The following is a 23,981-nucleotide window of genomic DNA, read 5'->3' on the forward strand; positions in this document are numbered from 1 at the left end:
TGAGAAAGAGAACTTGCCTTTGCAGTCAAATAATAAACCACGCTCCTAATGAATTGCTGTGATGGATATGCACATTTCACCTGTCCATTGCATACAGTGAGGTCCCACATATATTTAAGTGGATTATTTGTTTATATTAGATTTTTAGCAATACGGTGATGAAGATGTCATGAATGCAGCCCTACATAGTCCTTTTTGCACCTCATCAGGGCATAAATCACTCACTACCATTCAAATAGGATACAGATCAGTTCCAGTCTATACCTGAATTAACCTCCTCATTGTTACCTGAAAGGTGACACATCCACTAACTGTGGAAACACAGCTGGGAAATTTCTCACTGAGGGAATAAATGACCTTTAAATCTCCAAAAGCCGAAGTTCATCACAGCATCATCAAGCTCAGTTTTGGGGATGTTCATTTCTGGCACTTACGTGGATGAACAGACAGCCTTGTTCCCATTCCAAAAGTCACCTTTACGTAGGCACCTGCAAAGTTTCACTGTGATAAAGAGCTTTACCAAAATGCTGGCAGTAGGTTTCGACTCAAAGGAGGTTTCTAACTTTGATGTGGATAAAGAGATCTCTCCGGGTGGTTCTTCTCAAGCTTCCTAGGCCAAACTTTCTCCTGACAATTTGCTCCTGTGAATCCCACTGCTGTGGGATCCTACCTCGCCAGCCTGGCTCAGATATATCGCAGAGGATAACGTAGTTCCACCTTTCTATGATAACAGCAACTGTAGGAGTCAGAAAGATTAACTGTAGCCGTGAAGATGAATAAGAAATTCAAGATGTTTTCTTTGCACATTATGGATTGTAACTATTCCTTATCACATAGAGGCACTGAGAATTTTCATTTTAAAACAAGTCCACAATTATACACAGCGATTAAGTATTCCAAGCCATGAAAAAGCCATTGAAAAGAACAGCATCTCAAAAAACAGCCATGCATTTGTCTGCTGAGAAAAGGTAACTGACGGAAAAGTGCTAAAATAAATAATTCTGCAGTAACTCTTTTAAAATACCTGAATATGTGCAGATGTTCTTCAGAGGAGAAAGAACATTTATTCAAACACTTTTCTCATCAATGCAATCTTTCTTGCTGTGTCACATTCCATAGAGAAAAAAAATGTTTTGAATGCATAATCAGGGTCAGCTACAAAAAAATCTGGGCATCTCTTCCAGAATATCTTAGCTAATCAGATGCACTCCAGCCAAGCAGCCTCAAGCACATTTACTTGCAGCATTTGGATACATGAGAAGTTTTAAGGCATTTCGTTTCTCTTCTATTGCACACAGAGTGGACACCAAAGGATAAGTCATTTTGCCAGAGACTTATAGCAAGTGACCATCTCTAAGTCCAGACTTTTAACATCCACCCTCTCCATGACTGACTGCACCACTAAACTTGAGTATGTCTGTTCAAGCATATACCCCTTGGTATAGTCATTACTGTGACTTCAGTGGGTCTAATATAGAGAATTCCAATGTATGGCACCCTGAACTACCAGTCTGATGAACTATTACATACATAGGTTTGTGGCAAAATTCCTGGCTAAAAGCAAAAAGGCTTACCTGTTTCCAGAAGCAGCCAGGTCATAGCCAGAACTTGATGGCACTGATGTAGCTTGGTCCTTCTACAGTGAGAACCCCTTCTGCAGAAGATCTCCGAGTTCAAGGGAGTAGAGAACTTCATCAGAAGAACACAGGTTCTGACTGCATCTCAGCTGTAGCATTCCTGGATGCTCCAACTTGCCCTGCAATTCCTTTATCACAGGGCACCAGACTCTTTGGCACTTGTATTCATCCATCTTCCCATCAGCCTCTTTATTGCCTGAAGCCAGAAAGTTTGTGCTGCTGTTTCAGACTTTCTCCTTGTTTAGCAAGATGTCTATACCTTTGGAAGACCCTAGTATGCTTTAGACATAACAGCTTTTCAGAGTGCACATACCTTAATCCCAGCGAGACATCTTTCATTCAGCCTAGGACCACCAAGTTTCCTGAATAACTTAGAGTTTAAGCTCCCCTAGAAACACTAATGAATTTCAAAAGCAGCGCTGTCATTGTTTCCTGTATTCTACTCCATTTTTTCCTGTTACAAATCACCTACAACTGCCCGACTGTTTCAGTTTCTATCTTCGAATAAAGCTTCTTTGAATCTCCGCTCAAGTATTCATCTTCTTTCACCTGTGCATTTCTGGCGCTGGATTTTCTAAAGCCTTTATATCACATAGCAGGGGCTTTCATCTACACCTGCTGGCAAGGCAAGAAGCCAAACGAAGAGCAAAGACTTTTGATTTGTGGCATGTGCAGAGACAACACCTACTGCTGGGGGCGGGGGTTTGTTTGTGGTTTGGGTTGGGGTTTTGTTCATTTGACCTCTTTACTGGATGTCATCAAACCTAAAACGTTGTAAGAACAATAAACACTTCGACCAGCAGGGAGCAGGAGAGATCAAGGGAAGGCAGGAAGTTCACTGCAATGTGCCGGGTTTCACCAGGCACCTTTTAGTCTTTTGAGGAAACAGAACGTAAGAGGTCAAACGATAGCCAGCAGAATGCAGGGATCGCTTTCTTATATTGTACTTTTAATGCTATATAAGACAACAGAAAGATTCAGTTGTACAAGTAGATAACGTTTACTGTTCAGCATGGAGAAGAGAAGGATGCGTGGAGACCTCATTAGCAGCCTTCCAGTACCTGAAGGGGGCCTATAGGGATGCTGGGGAGGGACCCTTCATCAGGGACTGTAGTGACAGGACAAGGGGTAACGGGTTAAAACTGAAACAGGGGAAGTTTAGATAGGATCTAAGGAGGAAATTCTTTCCTGTTAGGGTGCTGAGGCACTGGGATGGGTTGCCCAGGGAGGTTGTGAGTGCTCCATCCCTGGCAGTGTTCAAGGCCAGGTTGGACGAAGCCTTGGGTGACATGGTTTAGTGTGAGGTGTCCCTGCCCATGGTGGGGGGGTTGGAACTGGATGATCTTGAGGTCCTTTCCAACCCTAACTATTCTATGATTCTATTCTATGATTCTCGTGTAGTTTGGTATTCTTTCAAGTAATAATAAGAAAACAATCCCAAATTCAAAAGAAAAAGCACAATTGAGATGGTAAACCAGGCTTTATTTCACCTTCTCACCATATAACCTTTTGCAGATATTTCAAATAAGATAAGCCTGGTTTGCCATCTCAATTGGCTTCCCAGTGGTGCACAGGAGGGTCTGAAAAAACTGGTCCATGGGAGTATCACTCAGGTTATGAATCCTCTAGTGATGGAGATGAAGGCTCTGGTGTCCTACACCAATGTGAATGAGTGTTTGAAACAATAGAGACTGATGTCTTTATTTGCCTGATAAATTTATGTAGGAGTCAACATTATTCCTCCATAGCCACACATTTGTAGATCCCATTCTTTGCTTGTGATGTGTTGCAGGATTTTAGTTCTTCCAAAGCTGCAAGGCACAACCAAGGACTACTCAGGAAAATGTCATTCCTTGATTTGCAGAGACACAGAGGTACTCCCAGTCTGAGCCTTGCCTGGGAGATTGGGAAAGGTGTGGAGTATAAGATAAAAAGGTTCAGTGTCATCAGAAAAACAGGATAAAAATGCTAGTGAAAGGCTCCCCCTGATATACAGTATGTGGTAGAATGCACTAAATAAGTATTTTACTAGTTTGGGATTTCCATGCAAATTTCACCTATCTGCTGCATAGGGTGAAGGTCTTCCTGTAGGTGTCTGCAGGGTCCGAATGACTAACTCTACAAAACTCAACTAAACAGACCTTACTATGTACTCTGGAGAGGCTGTCTTGAAGCTAGCAGTAACTCAGCGTGTGAAAAACCTTCCTCCCCCTTCAGGATGTGGTTAACTTGTTTTTCAAAGCAAGAAGGAGTTAATCTTGCAGGGTGTAACTTAGTCATAAATGTTGACAACAGCATCCTGCCTGCTGCCCCTGAGAGGAAGACGAGTTGAGGAATGTGTGTGGTGGGGTCTTTTTGACTACTAACCAAGTTGCTATGGAAACTATCGCTCCATCAAACTACCATACTTTATTTCCTGTTGGCCTCTTCCTAGTATCAGTGAGTGGAAAAAAACCAGCATGTTTTAGACATGCATCTCTTCTTGCTGTGATGCAAAATATCTCGCTGGGATCTCTTCAAAGTGATCTGAAAGACCAGACCTCGTTTGAATCCCGAAGTCTACAAATCATGGCCCTGCTGATGCTTTTTAATGTGTCAAAGAGCAGTCTGTACATTTCCTTGTACAAAGTCTACAAAAGACAAATTCAATCACCAAGAAATCTAAGTTATCAAAACTGTATTTCTAATCTTAGTGGTCATCAGGACAGTGGGACTTTCAGTAATCTTCATCCCAAATTCAGAAGAAAAAGCACAAAACAAACCACAACATTTTGGCTTAGTAAAGCTTTATTTTGGTCACTACCACAGGAACGTAAAATGCACATGCCATACACTTTGCAGAAGAAATACAGGTTTAATAAAGAAATGCTTCTACGGTTGAACATTATCTGGTTGAAGTGAATTACTTCAGATATAACCCAGGTCTTCCCTTCTACACTAGAAAATTACTGTTATTAAAGCTATCTAAAAAACATTAAAGCTGCAAATAGCATCTACTGTGCCTCAATTCTCTCAACTGCAACACATCAGTTCACAGACAGTAATGCAATATGCCTGTAAAAGGTGTTTTAAAAGTATATATCTATTCTATGATTCTATGGTTCTATGATTCTATGATATGTCTATAATGAGGATTGGATTTTTCAAAGCTATTGAAGTAGGTAAGATGCTTCGATTCAAAGGCTATTCAATGGGGAGATCAAATTCTACTTAGCAAAGGAATGAGGAAAAATACACTCTCCTCAGGCACAGAGGAAAAAGAAATAGCAAAAGTGGTTACAACTCTTAAAACTAATTCAGCTAGGCAGGATTCACCAGTATAAAATGTCTTAAGGGGAAGGTGCTGTATTGTGTTCCGGATGGTTATAGTCAGCAGATTTGACAGTGGCTGTTCATCCCATTGTGCTGCTGATACACTCTCCCTCCTCCTTGTTTTCAGGTTGCTGTTGCCTTGCTTCTTCACTGTCTGCAAGAGCAAAGTGTGGTTTAAACTACATTTAAGGCAATTGGACCTACATGCCACTGTTTCATAGCTGTCCGATCAAGACAGGTAGACTCACAAAACTTAGGCTGGACTATCTTTTGTGCCTCTTCAGATGCCTTAACTTAAAAATCCTGCCCCCTTCACTCTTTCCTCCACTACATCACACATTAGTGCTTTGGAAGCCTTGCTTTTGTCTCCTTTTTTGGGTTTTCTCCAGGCTTTGTGCTCTGCCACTCATTGACCAAACAGTCAATGAGATAACTCTGAGGCACTTCTGGTAATACCCAACCTGCTCTCACAAAGCAAGCTGGCTGCAGAGAAAATCTGGGGACCAGCCACCAAGACCTGAGCTTTGGCTACAGAAAGGGGCTGTTTTCTTTGTGATTTTTGAGGGAGGTTTTTAGTTGTTTTGGGGGGTGGTTGGTTTTGGGAGGAGTTTTTTGTCATAGTTTAGGGGGGGTCCCAGAAATCTACAGGAGTTATTTAAAGGAAACAGGACCAGATGGAAAGGTATCGTTGCTTGTGGGGTTAGAGAGGTACACAAAGGCAGGTGGTCTTTCCTGGCATGTGCTTCCAGTATTTCTACTGATCAAACTGTGTGCTTCCTTACCTCAGAAAAGAAACAACTTGATACTCATGAGTGTATTGAAGGCGATGCTTTTTGCCAGCAGGACTCTTAAACCCAACACAGCCATAGACAGCATGTTCGCTTTTTCCACTTTGGCACCTGCTTAGTGATAGAGAAAAGATGGGAGAGATCATGGTCTAGATTTGGATAGTGTGATATTGGCAGAGAGTGGGAAAAAAAAAAACCCAGGTAATAGTTTAAGGGAAAGAAACAGCAACAAAGGAAAAGACAGTAGAGAAACATGGCAACACCAAGGGAGGAGGATGACTGTCTAGACTGGATTTTACTTCCTGTTGCTTGTCTGTTACTAAACTAGCTACCTTGAAAAAGCAGGTTGTCTTTGATGAGTATGTTGCAGTCTGATTCCTCTACCCCTGAGAAAATACATTTCCATGCATTTATTCCCCAACATAGTAATGGAACTTCACAATCTATTTGGATAACTAACCTTGTGCAGAGGTGTCTGTGGTGTTGCAAACCTTCCCCATTTCCGGGTCTTCAGCATGCTCTTCTGTAGCACAACAAGGAAAAGGCATTATGAACATTAGCTACACTTTAAAAAGGATTAAACAAGACGTTCATATGACCCAATACAGCCAAAGCTGCACCACAGAATTGTACCTGCCAAGCTTGTGCTGGCTGTGATAGTGCTGCCGTTGAAATGGGCCATACAGTTCACCTCTGTGCCTTTTGTCACACTCACCACCTTAATAGTATCGTACAACCCCTCTGACGTCAAAATGGATGCACTTGGTTCATATGCGACTTCATTAGAGGACATGTCCAAGCTGATGTTCTTCGTATAGACATTCCTTGCCAAACAAGCTGCTTTCCCAGTGCTGTCATCTTCTTTCAGTTTCTTTGATTTCATCAAAATGACTTGTGGGACAGAACTTTTTTGGATGTCTGTGAAAATAGACATTGTTTGGGCATGATTTGATGAAGATGTTTTAGAAATTTGAGTAATGGACTGTGAAAATTTCTTTAAACCAAGAACACTGTTGCAGTCAATGAGCTATGTGCTACCTTCGGCTGAGGAGAAACAAATCTTCTCTTGTCAGTAGAAGAACCGAAGTGCTAAACTCTTTTGAAAGGGCATAAAACCTTTTACGTGAGAGACCAGAGTATCACATCAGCATTTCTGTAAGTGTCTGAAATGGCAAGTTTGCTCAATTACTACCTTCAAATCAATGTAGACTGATGTCAAAATAACAGAATTTGGCAGTTTCCTCTGGTCTTCCATTTACAACTGAAGATTCAGTGGCTGGAAAAACAGATCTTTCTTCAGAATGGTAACTTTGTATTCCATTGTCCCTTTGGAACTGGAAGTGGACTTAAATTGTTCCAAAACAGACATTTATTCCCATGCAAGATATCCTACGGACCTGTACTAGTATTAGGCAGCACCTAAGCAAGCCCTGTACCCTTCTGGAATGAGAGCAAGATAGTTTAGGCATGTAAAATTATATGGGACATTATTGCACCACTTTAAAAAACCCTGAAATCATCGTAACAAGTCTTAAGGTGTGCACTTGGATATTTAGGATAACAAAGATCAACCCAACAAACTTCCCTGCTGCCCCAGCATTCCTGCTCCCACAGGAAAGCAGGGGGTGACATCCACCTTTGCTGTACAAGATGGAATTCCAAATAAAGATAGGAGGAACTGAGGCTTCTTAGAATCTCTACATACCTCATCTGCGTTTCCAAAGCATAGCCATTTTGGTAGCCAGTTTTCATTTATTCTAAGTGGCCTTGGATATGCAGCAGTTGTGAAAACTGAAGCCCAAGGCTATTTAACCTCCTTCCTCCTCTGCCTCCATGCCAGTGGAATTATTTACCTGGTGTGGTGCCAGGGTCAAAAACTCACTTCTCATATCAGAGAGTTAAAGATCTGTCTCAAAACCTCTCCCCACTGCCACTGAACTCTGTATTCCTGCTCAAAATGAGGCAGTGAAAATCCACTGGAGGATAGGACACTTCACACTGGGCCGGAGTGCTATCCAGCCTGGGATTTGAGGATCATGGACTAATAGTGATATACAGAAGTCGCCCAGTTGTCCCTGTGAAGTCTTCCTAAGCAGATACAAGCTGAGGATTTAGCTTGAAGCCCCAGCCAGAGCGACTGCATTCTAGAGATTATTGCAGCAGAAAATTCTCACAGTGAACCCAAACCATCAGATTCATTCCCCACCTTAATTTTAACATAGATTTTAGAAATAAAATCATGTTACTTACTTGGTTCAACCGTGAGAGTGGTACCACTTCCAAACACGAGCTTATGTAAGCCCACACTGGTAATACGTGTTTCAATAACTACCTCTTTCCCCATGGTATTTGAAAGCGTTGTAAAAACAGAAGATAAAAAGCCAGATATTTGTCCTACTTACCCATGTGTGCAACCCCAAAAGGGTATCCAGAGCCACATTTTCTTCCAAACATGGAAAGGGAAAAACAATCATTGAATAGTTCAGGGATTTCAAACAGCTTGACTGAGTACAAAGTTCCCAAGTTCTTCCTTCTTTTCGAAACCCCGTGAGCTCTGTATTCCCAAGATAAGTAGAAATATTAAAATAAGGTTATATTTGTCTCCTTAACGACTTCAGTCACCCATGTCCTTCCCTCTCCTAAATATATTGCCTTTTTTCCTTCTCCGGGTATTTGTACAGAGCCCTGCGTTGTTTATAGCAGAGTGGTACTCCACGTCCCAGACACAGTGATACATTTCATGACAAAAACCACCTCTTCCTTCTTTTTCACTACCAGGCCGTCATATGACTTCTGGAGTGGTTTCTGACCCACATGAAGGAACATGAGATGGCTTTCAAAGAACGGTTGAAAATAATACCCAAAAGGTTGAATTTTAAGTGAAAACATGGGGATTACCTGAGGCATCTGAAAAGTCTCATGGAGTTAAGCTGGACAGAAAGCAGGAAAGAAAAATCAGCACTTTTAGTGCTATCTCAAAGCATTTATGAAACTGCTTCTGGGCTGCAGGAAGCTGGCCCCTTTTTCACCTTGCATTCGGTTTCAGTGCTCAGGAGCATGAGAAATGTACCTTATCTGGTCTCTTTGAGCCGGTGTGCGGTGGTGATTTGGTGCCTTAAAAAGTCTCTGTGCTGTTTTAACTCTGATGAGAAAGCAGGCAAAATGATTGTTCTTTGTTAAGTAAAAGCACTGCACTCCTGGAAGTGGCTATTAAAGAACGAAGGAGTTGTTGCAGATTGATCAAATCCATCGTTTGACACTGTAGGGCACCATGTTTTCACCTTCAAGAGAAGTGAGACAATTTTGTGTGGTGGCTCAGCCTTTTTCAATCACTGTGGTACGTAGTACGCACCATGGTAGCCAGTTTTACAAAAACATTTGGTTTTTCTCAGTGGCAGGTGGTGTCTTCTCTTTCCTGTCCTTTGAAGAGCTGGATTTTACGTTCCATCTATACTGCTCTACTTGTGAACTCTCCAGCACTGTTGCAGGGCGGTTGCTATACACTAAAAATAACATTATCGGCATCGCTTTTTCTGGCAGATAGGGTAGTGCTAATCCGTCACTAAAATATTGCCCATACTTGTCAAAAAGGAATATTGTTCCCTTTGAGTTGTTAGAGCCGTTCTCACTTCAACGTTTGTCTTTTAAGAAACATCAAGAGAGTTAGGGTGAACTATTTTTCTGCCAGTCATTAACTTTCAGTTTAGTTTCATTCTACGCTTTCGAACTCTTTCTGGACATTCAACTATTTATCTTCTCAAGGCCGATTTGATGCCGAATAAAAATCAGTCCGTGTTTATGAATGGTTCAGAAGCGATTCTGGTTTAGCTGATGGTGGTTTAGGGGAATCTGTTTGCCTTGCTGTGTTATAGTTGCTTATTTACTCAGGAATTTGATTTTTACTATTTCTTGAGTGCCCTTTTTATAAGGGTCTTGGGAGGTTTTGCATGATTATATGCATCACTTTCTCTCCGTTTCTTTGATCCTGTGAACTATACTATTTGAGTTGGCTTGGGACTTCTGATTCATTTATATGTGCCTTTAAATGATTTTGAAGGTGGGGAACATTTAGTTATGGTTAACTAAAGTTGGGTTTTTAATTGATTTTTATCTTACTTTAATGACTTTGATTAATGGTTACCTGGGATTGTGGAGGAGTTTCTGAATCCTCGGATCCAGTTCCAAGACACAAAAGGAAATAGCATTAACTCATTGTGTACACAAATCTGTGTGCTTCCATGTTGCATTACTCAGTGTTTTTATTTGCATTACTGCTGTTACCAAATACAAAGGTATGTTTCTCATTTTTAATCACTGTTTTTAATACTGCTGCTATATTTTCCAGTGTTAACACAGGCATGTTCATCTGCTGTTCCCTTTATTGTATCAAATTATTTTCTCCTCCTTATTGACTCACTCTTCCAGGAAACTTGCAGAGTTGGCTGATCTGATACTCCCAGTCTCTTGAACTGTTGGCAGGACAAAGAGAACAAGCTCTAAATACCTCCTGCAATAGATCTGGGTACTTCTTCCACAGCCCTTCCAGTGAGCCTGCATCCTCCTTGTCACTGAGATCTCAGATGCAGTTAAACAGCCTTTTCCCATTCGGGTGGCCGCAGAAACACACCTGCCTTCACAGCCTCACACAAACCACACACTTGGATTTGTTTGGCTTAAAAGTTGAGCTCTGCCTTTGGTTTTTCTTTCTCTGTCCTGGTCCACCCCCCAGAAAAGAATTGCAGAAGGTGCTCCAATACTGCCAGTGATGAGTTAGAACATTTAGGCTATCGGTGTTCCATGAGATGATACTGAACATAGAATCATAGAATAGTTGGGGTTGGAAAGGACCTTAAGATCATCTAGTTCCAACCCCCCTGCCATGGGCAGGGACACCTCACACTAAACTAGGTGACCCAAGGCTCTGTCCAACCTGGCCTTGAACATGGCCAGGGATGGAGCATTCACAACCTCCCTGGGCAACCCATTCCAGTGCCTCACCACCCTCACAGTAAAGAATTGTGTCCTTCAGTTCTGCTTCAGATGAAATTAAATGAGAGGGAGTCTCCCTTTCCTCTAGAAAAGGGTCCTAGGCATATGAAGGTACTTTTGGAGGGGAACTAGCAGGTGGTCTGTGCATGCATGGGTGCTTGAATTCCTTCAGCCCTTGCTGAAAGCTCTACCCTGCTTCTTTCCAGGAGACTCTGTCCTTTCATAAACAGAATAACAGAGCGCTTGATTGGCAAGAAAACTTCTGGTGGGCAACAGGTAACGTGTTGCTGTAGGGCCAACTGGATCTCCCTGCAAGGAAGGACTGCAGGGTGCTGCTGGGACTTCAGAGCCGGCCCTGGGGGATGGCACACCTTCATCCCAGTGGCCCCACATCCCTTGGTGCTGGTAAGCGGCTGCTCTGAGCTCAGGTCTGCTTGCACAAGGCACTTCTAAGCAAACGTGCTGCCCACTCAGCGCCCTCCACTCTAGCCCAGCACCCTAGTTCTACACTCACTGCCTCACGCTGACACTTCTCCACCTGCTTCTTCCTTGGCAAGGGCTACCCAGACACCCCAAGCAGCAAAAGCCCTACAGGGCTCTGGGCATGCGACCTGGGTTGTGCTGATGGTCTGGGGCAAATATGCAGGCTGACGCTCACCAGCTCATTCACCAAAACTCACGTGCACAGGACTTAGCACAGACCAGGCTGTTGGGGCTGCTCAGCAGAGTAGGGACATTCCCTTCTCTGTGTTCACTCAGCAGGAACCCAGAGCTTCCCCTTGGACCTTTGTACCCATTGGATGGGACAACTACTGAATCCTGTGTCACAGTGCTGTTACCATCATTCTATGATTCTATGAAGAAAATTGCTGACTCAAAGGACTGTGTGAAGCCTTTTCCTCCCCCCTCTTTTCATGGGCACTCCAACAAGGCCCCTTTGGGAGGGAATCCAGGACAGGTATGGGAAGGGGACTTGCAAAGAGTAGAGGAACACATTGAAACTGGAGATTTGATGCTGGGAAAAGAAGAAGGAGGACGCAAGGCTCAGACTTTAGTCCTTCAGTGCTTGTTGTGCTGCTTCTTACATAAAACTCGTTGTTTTCTGCCTGTGGGGAAGAGTGAGAACAGAAGAGTTGAGATTGGGTGATCTTAAAAGTCCCTTCCAACTGTTAAGCATTCTGTGATTCTATGCTCATGGGGTCTGTGTGTGGTTGTGAGAGACTCTGATGTCGCTGCACCAACACCTTTCTGCCCTCTTCAGGAAAAGCCAGCCCGGGCAAGTCTTGAGAAGACTTGCAGCCCACAAGAGTTTCTGCCAGGAGTCTACCAGATCCAGGCCCAAGCAGAGCTGCTGTGGTGATGGGTACACCCGAGATGAGGCAGGTATCTCCGAGACCTTCCCTACCATGTGACCAGACACCTCTGTCTGCACCTGAGAAAGGGCACCTGTGACCACAGGAGACAAGGATGAATAGGCAGAAACAGCTCAATTGCTTCATCTCCTCCACTGCTTTCTTGGGCTTTGCCATGTGATCTTCAGGATCCAGCAGATGCAAACACAGACCCTCACACTCCTATTACAGCCTCAGATCTGGAAGAGAAACATAGACTTCCCCTTTGTCCTGTGAGCTCCCACATCACCCTCTCTACTTTCCCCATTCCCTCTGCATCTAAGGCAAAAAAACTCATGAACTAAACTGAGTCGATCTGAACTGTGCCTAACACCAGAGCAGGGCTTTTAACACCTCACCGGCTGGGCCATGCCTGGGTACCTGTCATAGTGGGAACTGAAGGAAACCGCAAAACTTGTTTCCAAAGGTGAAGAGGTTTCAGACTGTGAGAGGCCTGAGGATTGGCTTGAAACATGGGAAGAAATGTAGCAGAAGCTTAACCACTGGCCTGTACAGCTCCAAGGCCCAATCTGGGACCCTGAGAGCAGGTATGTGTTAAAGCTCAGGTGGATTTCCTGTCTCTGTGTGAACGGCACAGAAGTAGCGGGCAGAGTCCTGAGGCTGCAGGGCATGCAGGGACAGAGATGACTTGGATTGCGAATTGTCCCAGGATACTGTGGCTCGACCTTCCACCGCTGCTGCGTATTCTGTAGCACCCAATGACCACGAAAGGGACACCCACTCGAGTCTGCCTCCGGGCGCCTGACGGTACCACCGAAAGGGGTAATTCTCGAAGTTGTAGCCGTATCCGCGGCAGGAGAGGAGCACGGAGTCCCCGGGCGCTCGCAGCCCTCCGCCGGTCTCCTCAAGCCTGAAATGCGCCCACACCCCTGCGGACAGAGAGCGCAGGCAGCCGGGCAGGGCACAACCACGACCCGAGGCCGTTCGCTCGCCCCCCCCGGAGCCCCCCGCCCCGGCACAGCGACCGCCGCCACCCCACTGTCTCCCGGCAAAGCCCCGCGACCACAGCAGCGCCCGCCTGCCCTTCTCGGAGCAGCCTGATGCCGACACTGGGGCCACTGGACGAAACCTTCCCTCTGCCTTCCGTCTTCCTTCCCCTTCTCTTCCTACCCCTTCCCTTCCCTCTGCTTTCCCTTCGCCAGTCCTGTCCCTCTCTTCTTCCCTCGCTGCCCTCCCCACCGGCCCTCACCTGCCGACCCCAAGGCCAACGCCAAGGCCAGCAGCCACGGGCCCAGCGCGGGCATCATCATGCGGGAGCCGGAGAGGAGCCGAGCGGAGTTGGGCTCGGGCCCGCTCCTGCCCGCCCCGCCTCTTCGGCCCCTCACCGGGCAGCGCCGACGCCTCTGCCCAACAAACCCGCCCCGGCCCGGGTGACAGAACACAGGGTGTGAGACATGGCCAGAGCAGGTCCTGCGCACCTCTCCCCAGCTCCTCTCTGCCCACACATCTGCTCTGCCCAGCTTCCACACATCTCTGGGCCGCTGACAGCACCCGGACACAATGAGACCCACTCCGTCTCTGATCCCAGGCACAGCCTGCTCATTGACTCGCCACGGAGACGGGCTGTGACCCCTGCGAACATGCAGGAGGGGACAGCTGAAGAGGAAGCTGATGTTGTTCAGACGCGCCCCAGGTATCTCCCACTGTGGTCCCTGCAGGGAGCAGTAATAGAGCGCACTGTCCTCCAGCTCCAGCCCAGAGATGAAGAGTGTCCCGGAGCTCTCATCAGCCTGGCAGGAAAACCTCTTGTGATAAAAAGGGGCTGTGTGGCTATAGGAGCCTCCCCGGCCCTTACTCTGCAGCAAGTACTGCAGGGGTCCACCCGGACGCTGCCGATACCAGGCCACGTAAACATAAGAGGCATTGGAGCTGTAAGTACATCTTAAGGTCGCGGTATTCCCTGCCTGCCACCACACTGCAGACACTGTCCCTTGGATCTCATCACTCTGAAATGCAACTGGAAAAAACAAAGCAGGGGTATTCAGTTAGTGCTTTGCTCTCACTGGCACAAGGGCCCACAAAAGGGTCAATTGAAGGGGGCAGCCATGTTGCCAGACAATGAAGTTGCCAAAGTCCAAGGGCTTTGGGTACCCCAGAGAAGAAGGGGGCCAAGGGAAGAAGGAAAGGCACAGAGACTGGGTGGGTGACAAGGAATATTCTGAAACCCTCCACAGAATTAATCACTGCATCTGGGACTCAGGAGATGGGAAATGGCAGTGCTGGAAAAGGAGCTCTTGCTGAAAAGCCAGGACCACCATGATGTGCACAGATGGCTCTCCCCTGCACCTCTTTCCCTGGAAAAGGCCTGTGATGCCACAGCACACTACTCCTCACAGCTTGTGCACCCTGGTGGGGCCCCAGCAGCTTTCTGTTAAAGCTCAGCTTGATTTATTGTCTCCGTGTAAACGGCACAGAAGTAGCAGGCAGAGTCCTGAGGCTGCAGGGCATGCAGGGACAGATACGATTCAAGCTCTGAACTGTCCCGGGAAGCATTTACTCGACTCTCCATGGACTGCATAAATTTAGTGACTGAAGAATCAAAGCTGATGATGGACACCCACTCGGGTCTGCCTCCGGGCGCCTGACGGTACCACTGAATTTCGTAGTTCTCGAAGGTGAAGCCAATTGCCCGGCAGGAGAGGAGTACGGAGCCCCCGGGCGCACGCAGCCCTCCGCCGGTCTCCTCCAGCCTGAGCTGCGCCCACACCCCTGCGGATGGAGAGCGCAGGCAGCCGGGCAGGGCGCAACCACGACCCGAGGTGTTCACCCGCCGGCCCGGCGCCCCAGCCCCAGCACAGCGACCGCCGCCACGCTCCTTTGTCCTGGCAAAGCCCCGAGCCCAGGGCAATGCCCCGCCTGCCCTCCTCGAGGCTGAGCCGTGCCTGATGCCGACACAGGGGCCGCGACCGCGGGACGAAACCTTCCCTCTGCCTTCTCTCTCCTTCTTTTCCTGCTGCCTTCCCTTCCCTGCTCTTCCCTCAGTTCCCTTCCCTTCTCTCTGCCTTCCCTTCTCCAGTCTTGTCCCTGTCCCCGTTCTTTCCCTGTCTCTCTCCCTTCCCCAGCCCCGCGCTCGCTGCCCTCCCCGACCGGCGCTCACCTGCCGACCCCAAGGCCAAGGCCAGGGCCAGCAGCCACAGCCCCAGGCCGGGCACCATCATGAGGGAGCCGGAGAGGAGCCGAGCGGAGACGCGCTCTGACCCGCTCCTGCCCGCCAAGCAGCCTCGGCCCCTCACCGGGGCAGCGCCGACGCCTCTACCCGCCCCCAACAAACACGCCCCGGACCGGACCCCGGTGCGGCCGCCGGAGAAGTGAGAGGGGATATTGCGGGGAGGGTGGCGGTGCACAGGCGGAGCGCGGCGCCCCGACAGAGGCTCCCGGCCCTCGACGTTTGGAGTCACGGCTTTTCTCTTCGCCTGTAGGCGCAGGGAAGGCCGGCTTTCCTGGAAATGGCCAAACACCTGCCTGCGAATGGGAAGTAGGGAATGAACTCTTTACTTGGCTTGTGCGTGCCCCTTTTCCTTAACCTGTTAAACCCTCTTGATCTAAACCTACGAGTTTTCTCTCTTTTACCCTTCCAGTTCTCTCCCCCATCCTGCTGAGGGGCCATTGAGCAAGCACCTCTGTAGTGCTTAGCTGCCTGTCGGGGCTCACCCACAATGGGAGGGGAAAAGAACTGGTACCTGGGAACAGCGATGCAAAGTACCAGACATACTGGAGGCTGTTCAGCTGGAAAGGCTCTAAGGCTCCTAGTGGACACCAAGTTGAACATGTGACAGCAGTGTGACCTTATGGCTCTATTGGGTTTACATGGCAAGGGCTGTGAAGCTGAGCGGGCTGCACAGGTTGTCTCTGCGCAAGGAGAACAGGGCTGCCCGTGTGAGACATGGGTGATGCCAGCCAGCTCCAAATAGCTCCATTACTGGCCAAAGTTAAGCCAATCAGCTAAGCTGGCAGTGCCTCTGTGAAAGCATATTTACAACAGGTAAAAAGTACTGCACAGCATCTGTGAGGGAAAAAATCTTGCAGACACCAAGGTCAGTAAACAAGGAGGTTGAAGAGATGCTCCAGGTGACAGAGCACAGATTCTCCTGCAGCCTGTGAAGAAGATAATGGTGAAACAGATTGTCCCGCTGCAGCCCATGGAGGACCCTGTGCTGCGTAAGCTGGATATACCATGAAAGAACCCGGTGCACTTAGAGTCCAGGGAAGAGCAGGCTTTCAGGAAGGAACTGTGGCTTTTGAGTGGTCCACACTGGAGCAGTCTGTTTCTGAACGACTGTATCCCATGGGGAGGAACCACAATGAAGCAGTTCATGAAGGACTGCATACTGTGAGAGGGAAGAGATAGCACCTCAACCCAAGAGAATTGCTCTGAGCCTCACACACCTTCCTCGACTATGGCAACTCTCACATAACTTGGGCGGGGAGCAGCCGGTTTCTGTTAAAGCTCAGCTGCTTTTCCTGATTCCGTGTGTACAGCGCAAAAGTAGCGGGCAGAGTCCTGAAGCTGCAGGGCACGCAGGGACAGAGATCCCTCGGACCGGGAATTGTCCCGGGAGACAGTGGCTCGACCTTCCACCGCTGCTGCATAATACGTGCTGTCCGAGTGGCCTCTCGAGAAGGACACCCACTCGAGTCTGCCTCCTGGTGCCTGACGGTACCACAGAAGCTCGTAACTTCCAAAGCGGAAGCCGTAACCGCGGCAGGAGAGGAGCACGGAGTCCCCGGGCGCTCGCAGCCCTCCGCCGGCCTCCTCCAGCCTGATCTGTGCCCACACCCCTGTGGACGGAGAGCGCAGGCAGCCGGGCAGAGCGCAACCCCGACCCGAGGCTCTCACCCCGGCACAGCAACCGCCGCCACCCGCCTCTCCCGGCAAAGCCCAGTGCCCGGGGCTGAGTCGTGCCTGATGCCGACACAGGGGCCAGCACTGCCGGACGCAGCCCACTCTCTGCGTTCCCTCTCCATCTCGTCTTTCTCTCCTTTTCAACTCTGCCTTCCCAGTTCTTTCCTCTATTTTCCCTCTGCCTTCCCTTCACCAATCCTGTCTTTGTCCCCGTCCCTTCCCTGTCCCTCTTCCCCAACCCCGCCCTCGCTGCCTTCCCCGCCCAGCGCTCACCTGCCAGCCCCAAGGCCAAGGCCAGCAGCCACGGCCCTAGTTCGGGAACCATCATGCGGAGCCGGAGAGGATCCGAGAGTAACGGAGCCGGGCACGGGCCGAATCCTGTCCGCCCCGCCGCCTCGGCTCCACGCTGGGCAGCGCTGACGACTCTGCCCGCCCCCAACAGACCCGCCCCACGGTTCCGCGGACCCTTCGCGGCAGCTGGGGGGAGAGGAGAGAAGGGACCGCCGGGAGGGTCGCAGTTACAGGAGGAGCGCGGCGCCTCTGCAGACGGAGGCTCCCAGCCCTCGACGTTTGGAGTTATGGCTTTTGTCCTTGCCCGTAGGTGCGAGGAAGGCCGGCTTTCCTGGAAATGGCCAAACACCTGCCTGCGAATGGGAAGTTGGGAATCAATTCCTTACTTTGCTTTTCCTTCACCTATTAAACAGTCGATCTAAACCTGCGACTTTTTTACCCTTCCAGTTCTCTCCCCCGTCCTGCTGAGGGGGCATTGAGCGAGTGCCTCTGTGGTGCTTAGCTGCCTGTCCGGGCTCACCCACAATGGGAGGGAAGGAACGGTGTCACGTGAAAGAGGGGGAGATTTTCTCAACCTCTGCTGCTCAGTCTATCAGGAGAGCCGAGACCCTTGTGCCCAACCACTCTCGCGGCATCCTTGTTATTCTGTTAACTGTCAGTCCTTCCTGGGCGCCAGCAGTCGCCGGCAGCGGGTAACAGAAAGTGGGCAGACCCGCTGAGGTGTCCCCCTGATGCTGCCTGCGCGTTTCCATCAACCAGCCAGTCGAATCGCCCTCCGATGCAGCAGGACTGATCGGTGAAGGGTCTCTATAACGGGACACAGCCTGGTTGGGGATAAGGCGCTCGGCTTTCTTTGGGTGCTAATGGACAAATCAACCACCAGAGGCTGACAAAATCTCTCCCCCTTTCACATGACAGCCCTGAAGCAGGTGGAAGAGAACAGAGACCCAGAGCCACAGAGCCCCATGACAGGAGCTTGGAACTGTGGAGAGCCCATTTTGAAACAGGTTTATCCCGAAGAACTGCAGCCCTTGGGAAGAAACCACACGGGAGCATTTTGTGAAGGCCTGCTGACCACGGGAGGGAGGACGTAAGAATAGATGAAGTGGTATCAATTTACCCCCAACCAATCGTCCCTGTGCCACCTGGAGAGAGGAGGTAAGTCCGGAGTGCAGCTAAATCTGGGAAGAAGGGAGGATCCATGAGGACAAGGTGGATTTAGTTTTCGCTCTGCTTTATTCTGCTTCTCACATTTCTGCTTTTAGTGGAGGATCAATTACATTTCCTCCAGTATGCAAGAAAGGACAAGAATCCCTGTGATGAACACTGATGGTCCCTCCCTGCCAACAGCCCTGAGCTCTCCCTCATTGATGTTGCAGCACTCACTCGCCCCACAGCTTTTGCACCCTGGGCGGGCTCAGCCGCTTTCTGTTAAAGCTCAGCTGCTTTTCCTGTCTGTGTGTGAGGAAGCATGGTGCAGAAGTAGCGAGCAGAGTCCTGAGGCTGCAGGGCACGCAGGAACAGAGATGACTCAGACCGGGAATTGTCCCGGGAGACATTAGCTCGACTCTCCACGGACTGCACAAGTTTAGTGATTGAAGAATCGTACTTGATGTAGGACACCCACTCGGGTCTGCCTCCGGCTGCCTGACGGTACCACCGAATGCTATATTCCTCGAACTTAAAGCCGTATCCGCGGCAGGAGAGGAGCACGGAGTCCCCGGCCGCTCGCAGCCCTCCGCCGGTCTCCTCCAGCCTGAGCTGCGCCCACACCCCTGTGGATGGAGAGTGCAGGCAGCCGGGCAGGGCGCAACCTCGGCCCGAGGCCGTTCGCCCGCTGCCCCGGCGTCCCCGCCACAGCACAGCGAACGTTGCCACCTTCCTCTGTCCCGGCAAAGCCCCGAGCCGGGGGCAGAGCCCCGCCTGCCCTCCTTTAGCTGAGCAGCTCCAGCGGCGGACATTAGGGCCACCACGGTGGGAGGAAACCTTTCCTCTGCCTTCCCTCTCCTTCTCTTCTCTCTTTCCCTCCTTTTCCTCTCCCTCTGCTTTCCCTTTCCATCTTTCCGCTTCTCTTCCATTCTCTTCCCTCTTCCTTCCCTTCACCAGTCCTGTCTCTGTTACCGTCCCTCTCCCTTTCTCCAGGCCCGCGCTTGCTGCCATCCCCGCTAGCCGCTCACCTGCCAGCCCCAGGGCCAAGGCCAGCATCCACGGACCCAGCAAGGGCACCATCATGCTGGAGCCAGAGAGGATCCGAGCGGAGCCGGGTACAGAGGGAATCCTGTCCGCTCCACCACCTCGAACAGCCCCAACAGACCCGCCCGGGTCCGGCCCCCCTGTGCCGCAGAATCTTTGCAGCATGAGGAGGAGAGGGAAGTGATGGGTAGCAGGGCACAGGAGGAGTGCGGCGCCCCGGCAGGCTGAGGCTCCCGGCCCTCAACGTTTGGAGTTACGGCTTTTGCCTTCACTCGTAGGTGCAAGGAAGTCCGCCTTTACTTTAGATGGCCAAACAACTGCCTGCGAATGGGAAATACGGTATCAATTCCTTTTCCTTCACCTATTGAAGTCAATCTAAACCTACGACTTATCCTTCCAGTTTTCACCTCCGTCCTGCTGAGGGGGCATTGAGTGAGTGCTTCTATGGTGCTTAGCTGGCTGTCCGGGCTCACCCACAATGGGAGGGAAGGAAGGGTGTCACGTGAAAGAGGGGGAGATTTTCTCAACCTCTGCTGCTCGATCTATCAGTGCCCCAGGGGAGCCGAGACCCTTGTGCCCAACCACTCTCGCGGCATCCTTAAGTGTTATTCTGTTAACTGTCAGTCCTTCATGGATGCCAGCAGTCGCCGGCAGCGGGTAACATCAAGTGGGCAGACCCAACGAGGGGACCCCCTGATGCTGCCTGCGAGTTTCCCTCAGTCAGTCGAATCGCTCTCCAATCCAGCAGGACTGTTGGGTGAAGGGTCTCTATAATGGGACACTGACAGCCTGGTTGGGGGTGTCCTGGGTGTTTCTTTGGGTGCTGATGGACAAATCAGAGATTGAGAAAATCTCCCCCTTTCACGTGACAGACCTGAAGCAGGTGGAAGAGACCAGATCTCTATGATAGGAGCTTGGGACTGTGGAGAGCCCGTGTTGGAACAGGTTTATCCCGAAGGACTGCAGCTCTTGCGAAACCACCCGGGATCAATTTGTGTAGGCCTGATGACAAGGGGAAGCAGGACATGAGTAAAAATTCTTACTGACGTACCCCACAACCCATCGCCCCTGTGCCGGCTGGAGAGAGGAGGCAAGTCAGGAGTGAAGCTAAATGTAGGAAGAAGGGAGGATGTGTGAGGACAAGGTGGATTTAGTTTTCACTCTGCTTATTTCTGCTTCTCACATTCCTGTTTTTATTTTGGGATCGATATTTTTCAGTGTGCAAGACAGGAAAGAAATTCCTGTGATGAACACTGATGGTCCCTCACTCCCTACCAACAGCTCTGAGCTCTCCCTCATTGATGTTGCAGCACTCACTCGCCCCACAGCTTTTGCACCCTGGGCGGGCTCAGCACGTTTCTGTTAAAGCTCAGCTGCTTTTCCTGTCTGTGTGTGAGGAAGCACGGCGCAGAAGTAGCGAGCAGAGTCCTGAGGCTGCAGGGCACGCAGGAACAGAGATGACTCAGACCGGGAATTGTCCCGGGAGGCATTAGCTCGACTCTCCACGGACTGCACAAATTTAGTGCCTGAAGAATCAAAGCTGATGAAGGACACCCACTCGAGTCTGCCTCTGGCTGCTTGACGATACCACCAAACTCCGGTATCCGCGAACCTAAAGCCGTATCCGCGGCAGGAGAGGAGCACGGAGTCCCCGGCCGCTCGCAGCCCTCCGCCGGTCTCCTCCAGCCTGATCTGCGCCCAGACCCCTGTGGACGGAGAGTGCAGGCAGCCGGGCAGGGCGCAACCACGACTCGAGGCGTTCGCCCTCCTCCCCGGCACTCCCCCCCCCCAACACAGCGACCGCCGCCACTCTTCTGTCCCGGCAAAGCCCAGCGCCCGGGACAGGACCCCCCCGGACCGCTTCAGGTCTGAGTCGCGCCAGCTGCCGATACCGGGGCCGCGACCGGGGGTCGAAACCTTCCCTCTGCCTTCCTTGCCCTTGTATTCATTCCTTCTTCCTCTCCTTCACTTTCCTCTCTCTGCCCTTTTCATCTTTCCGCTTCTCTTCCATTCTCCCTTCTCTGCCTTCTCTTTGCCAATCCTTCTCTGTCTCCGACCTTTCCCTGTCCGTCTCTTCTTCCCCGTCTCTCCCCTCTTCTCCAGCCCATTGCTCGGTGCCCTCCCCGACCGGCGCTCACCTGCCGACGCCATGGCCAAGGCTAAGGACAGCAGCCACGGGCCCAGCGCGGCCATCATGCGGGAGCCGGAGCGGAGACAAGCCCGTCCCGCTCCTGCCCACCCCGCCGCCTTGACCCTCCTCCAACAGGCCCGCCACGGACCTACCGGTGCCGCAGCCCCTTTGCAGCCTAAGAAGGGGAGGGACGGGGTGGGTAGTACGGCACAGGAAGAGCACGGCCCCCTGGCAAAAGGAGGCTCCCGGCCCTCGACGTTTGGAGTTACGGGTTTTCTTTTCGCCCGTAGGCGCAAGGAAAGCCGTCTTTCCTGGAAATGGCCAAGCACCAGCCTGCGATTGGGAAATACGGAACCAATTCCTTACTTTACTTTTCCTTCACCTATTAAACAATCGATCTAAACCTACGACTTTTTGACCCTTCCAGTTCTCTCCCCCGTCCTGCTGAGGGGGCACTGAGTGAGCGCCTCTGTGGTGCTTAGCTGGCTGTCGGGGCTCACCCACAATGGGAGAGTAGGAACTGTGTGTTACGTGAAAGAGGGAGAGATTTTCTCAACCTCTGCTGCTCGATCTATCAGTGCCCCAGGGGAGCCGAGACCCTTGTGCCCAACCACTCTCGCGGCATCCTTAATAATGTGTTACTGTTAACTGAGAGTGCCAGTCCTTCCTGGGCGCCAGCAGTCGCCGCCAGCAGGTAACAGAAAGTGGGCAGACCCGCTGAGCTGTTCCCCTGATGCTGCCTGCGCGTTTCCATCAACCAGTCAGTCGAATCGCCCTCCAATGCAGCAGGACTGATCGGTGAAGGGTCTCTATAGTGGGACACAGACTGGTTGGGGTAAGTGTCTCGGCTTTCGTTGGGTGCTGATGGACAAATCAACCACCAGAGGCTGCGAAAATCTCTCCCCCTTTCACGTGACAGACCTGAAGCAGGTGGAAGAGAACAGAGACCAGAGCCCCACGATAGGAGCTTGGACTGTGGAGAGCCCATTTTGGAACAGGTTTATCCCGAAGGACTGCAGCCCTTGGGAAGAAACCACCCGGGAGCAATTTGTGTAGGCCTGATGACAAAGGAAAGCAGGACATGAGTAGAAATTCTTACTGACGTACCCCACAACCCATCGCCCCTGTGCCGGCTGGAGAAAGGAGGCAAGTCAGGAGTGAAGCTAAATGTGGGAAGAAGGGAAGATGTGTGTGGACAAGGTGGATTTAGTTTTCGCTCGGCTTTTTTCTGCTTCTCACATTCCTGCTCTATTTTAGGATCATTTCCTTCAGTGTGCAAGACAGGAAAGGAATTCCTGTGATGAACACGTGGTCCCTCACTCCCTTCCAACAGCCCTGAGCTCTCCCTCATTGATGTTGCAGCACTCACTCGCCCCACAGCTTTTGCACCCCGGGCGGGCTCAGCAGCTTTCTGTTAAAGCTCAGCTGCTTTTCCTGTCTCTGTGTGAACGGTGCAGAAGTAGCGAGCAGAGTCCTGAGGCTGCAGGGCACGCAGGGACAGGTATGCTTCAGACCGGGAATTATCCCGGGAGGCATTAGCTCGACTCTCCAAGGACTGCATATATTTAGTGACTGAAGAATCAAAGCTGATAGTGGACACCCACTCGAGTCTGCCTCTGCGTGCTTGACGGAGCCACGAAATTCTAGCATATTCGAACGTAAAGCCGTGTGCACGGCAGGAGAAGAGCACAGAGTCCCCGGGCGCTCGCAGACCTCCGCCGGTTTGCTCCACTTTCATCTCTGCCCACACCCCTGCGGATGGAGAGCGGAGGCAGCAGGGCAGGGAGCAACCACTGCCCGAGGCCGATCACCCGCCTCCCCTGCACCCTCCCAGAGGCACAGCGACCGCCGCCACCCTCCTTTGTCCCGGCAAAGCCCAGCGCCCGGGGTAGAGCCCCGCCTGCCCTCCTCGGGGCTGACCAGTACCTGATGCCGACACCAGGGCATCGGGGTGAAAACTTTCTCCTCCTTCTCTTCGTTCTTACCTTCGCTTTCCTCTCCCTCTGCCTTCCCTTTCCATCTTTTCCCTTCACGTTCCTTCCCTTCCGTCTGCCTTCTGAATTTCTTCCCTTCTCCCTTCACTCTTGCCTTCCCTTTCCCAATCATTTCCTTGACCCCATCTCTCCCCTATCCTTCTCCCGCAGTCCCGCCCTTGATGCCCTGCCGTCCCGGCGCTCACCTGCCAGCCCCAAGGCCAAGGCCAGCAGCCACGGGCCCAGCGCGGCCACCATCATGTGCGACGCTGCAAAAGAGCCTACCAAAGCCTAGCAAAGGCACGATCCTCCCCGCAACGACGCCTCGGCTCCTCGCCGGCGCAGCGCGGACGCCTCTGCCCGCCCCCAACAGACCCGCCCCGGCGGTACCGCGGCCCTTTCGCAGCAGGAA

The 23,981-nt window shown here is 50.7% G+C and overlaps 2 protein-coding genes and 1 gene segment (V, D, J or C); all 3 read right to left on the reverse strand.

Annotated features, from left to right (window-relative positions):
* Positions 1-23,981, reverse strand: part of LOC136023901 (uncharacterized) — a 66,780-nt gene that overhangs the window by 16,990 nt on the left and 25,809 nt on the right. The gene's annotated exons all lie outside the window — the stretch shown is intronic.
* On the reverse strand, positions 4,407-15,325 carry LOC136023970 (uncharacterized). Its single transcript, XM_065698996.1, has 8 exons — positions 15,236-15,325; positions 13,328-14,095; positions 12,709-13,007; positions 7,988-8,069; positions 6,371-6,655; positions 6,198-6,260; positions 5,732-5,851; positions 4,407-5,103 (listed from the first exon to the last, which is right to left on the reverse strand). The coding sequence occupies exons 1-7, from the start codon at positions 15,294-15,296 to the stop codon at positions 5,733-5,735; spliced, it is 1,677 nt and encodes a 558-aa protein (XP_065555068.1). The 5' UTR covers positions 15,297-15,325; the 3' UTR covers positions 4,407-5,103; position 5,732.
* Positions 18,312-23,246, reverse strand: LOC136024131 (immunoglobulin heavy variable 3-11-like). The segment is given in 3 exon segments: positions 18,312-19,047; positions 21,604-21,771; positions 23,201-23,246. Coding segments are annotated over 3 exon segments (558 nt in total).

Source organism: Lathamus discolor, chromosome 20, assembly GCF_037157495.1.
Source record: "Lathamus discolor isolate bLatDis1 chromosome 20, bLatDis1.hap1, whole genome shotgun sequence".
Classification (NCBI taxonomy): Eukaryota; Metazoa; Chordata; class Aves; order Psittaciformes; family Psittacidae; genus Lathamus; species Lathamus discolor.

Excerpts from the sequence above, each read along its gene's own strand:
- LOC136023970 (XM_065698996.1), bottom strand. The coding sequence starts at position 15,296 with ATGATGGTGCCCGGCCTGGGGCTGTGGCTGCTGGCCCTGGCCTTGGCC. Across the intron at positions 13,008-13,327 it reads GTTGGCCTTGGGGTCGGCAG|GGGTGTGGGCGCATTTCAGG; the intron begins GTGAGGGCCGGT and ends CTCTGTCCGCAG. Across the intron at positions 6,656-7,987 it reads CACTCTCACGGTTGAACCAA|ACATCCAAAAAAGTTCTGTC; the intron begins GTAAGTAACATG and ends CTATTTTCACAG.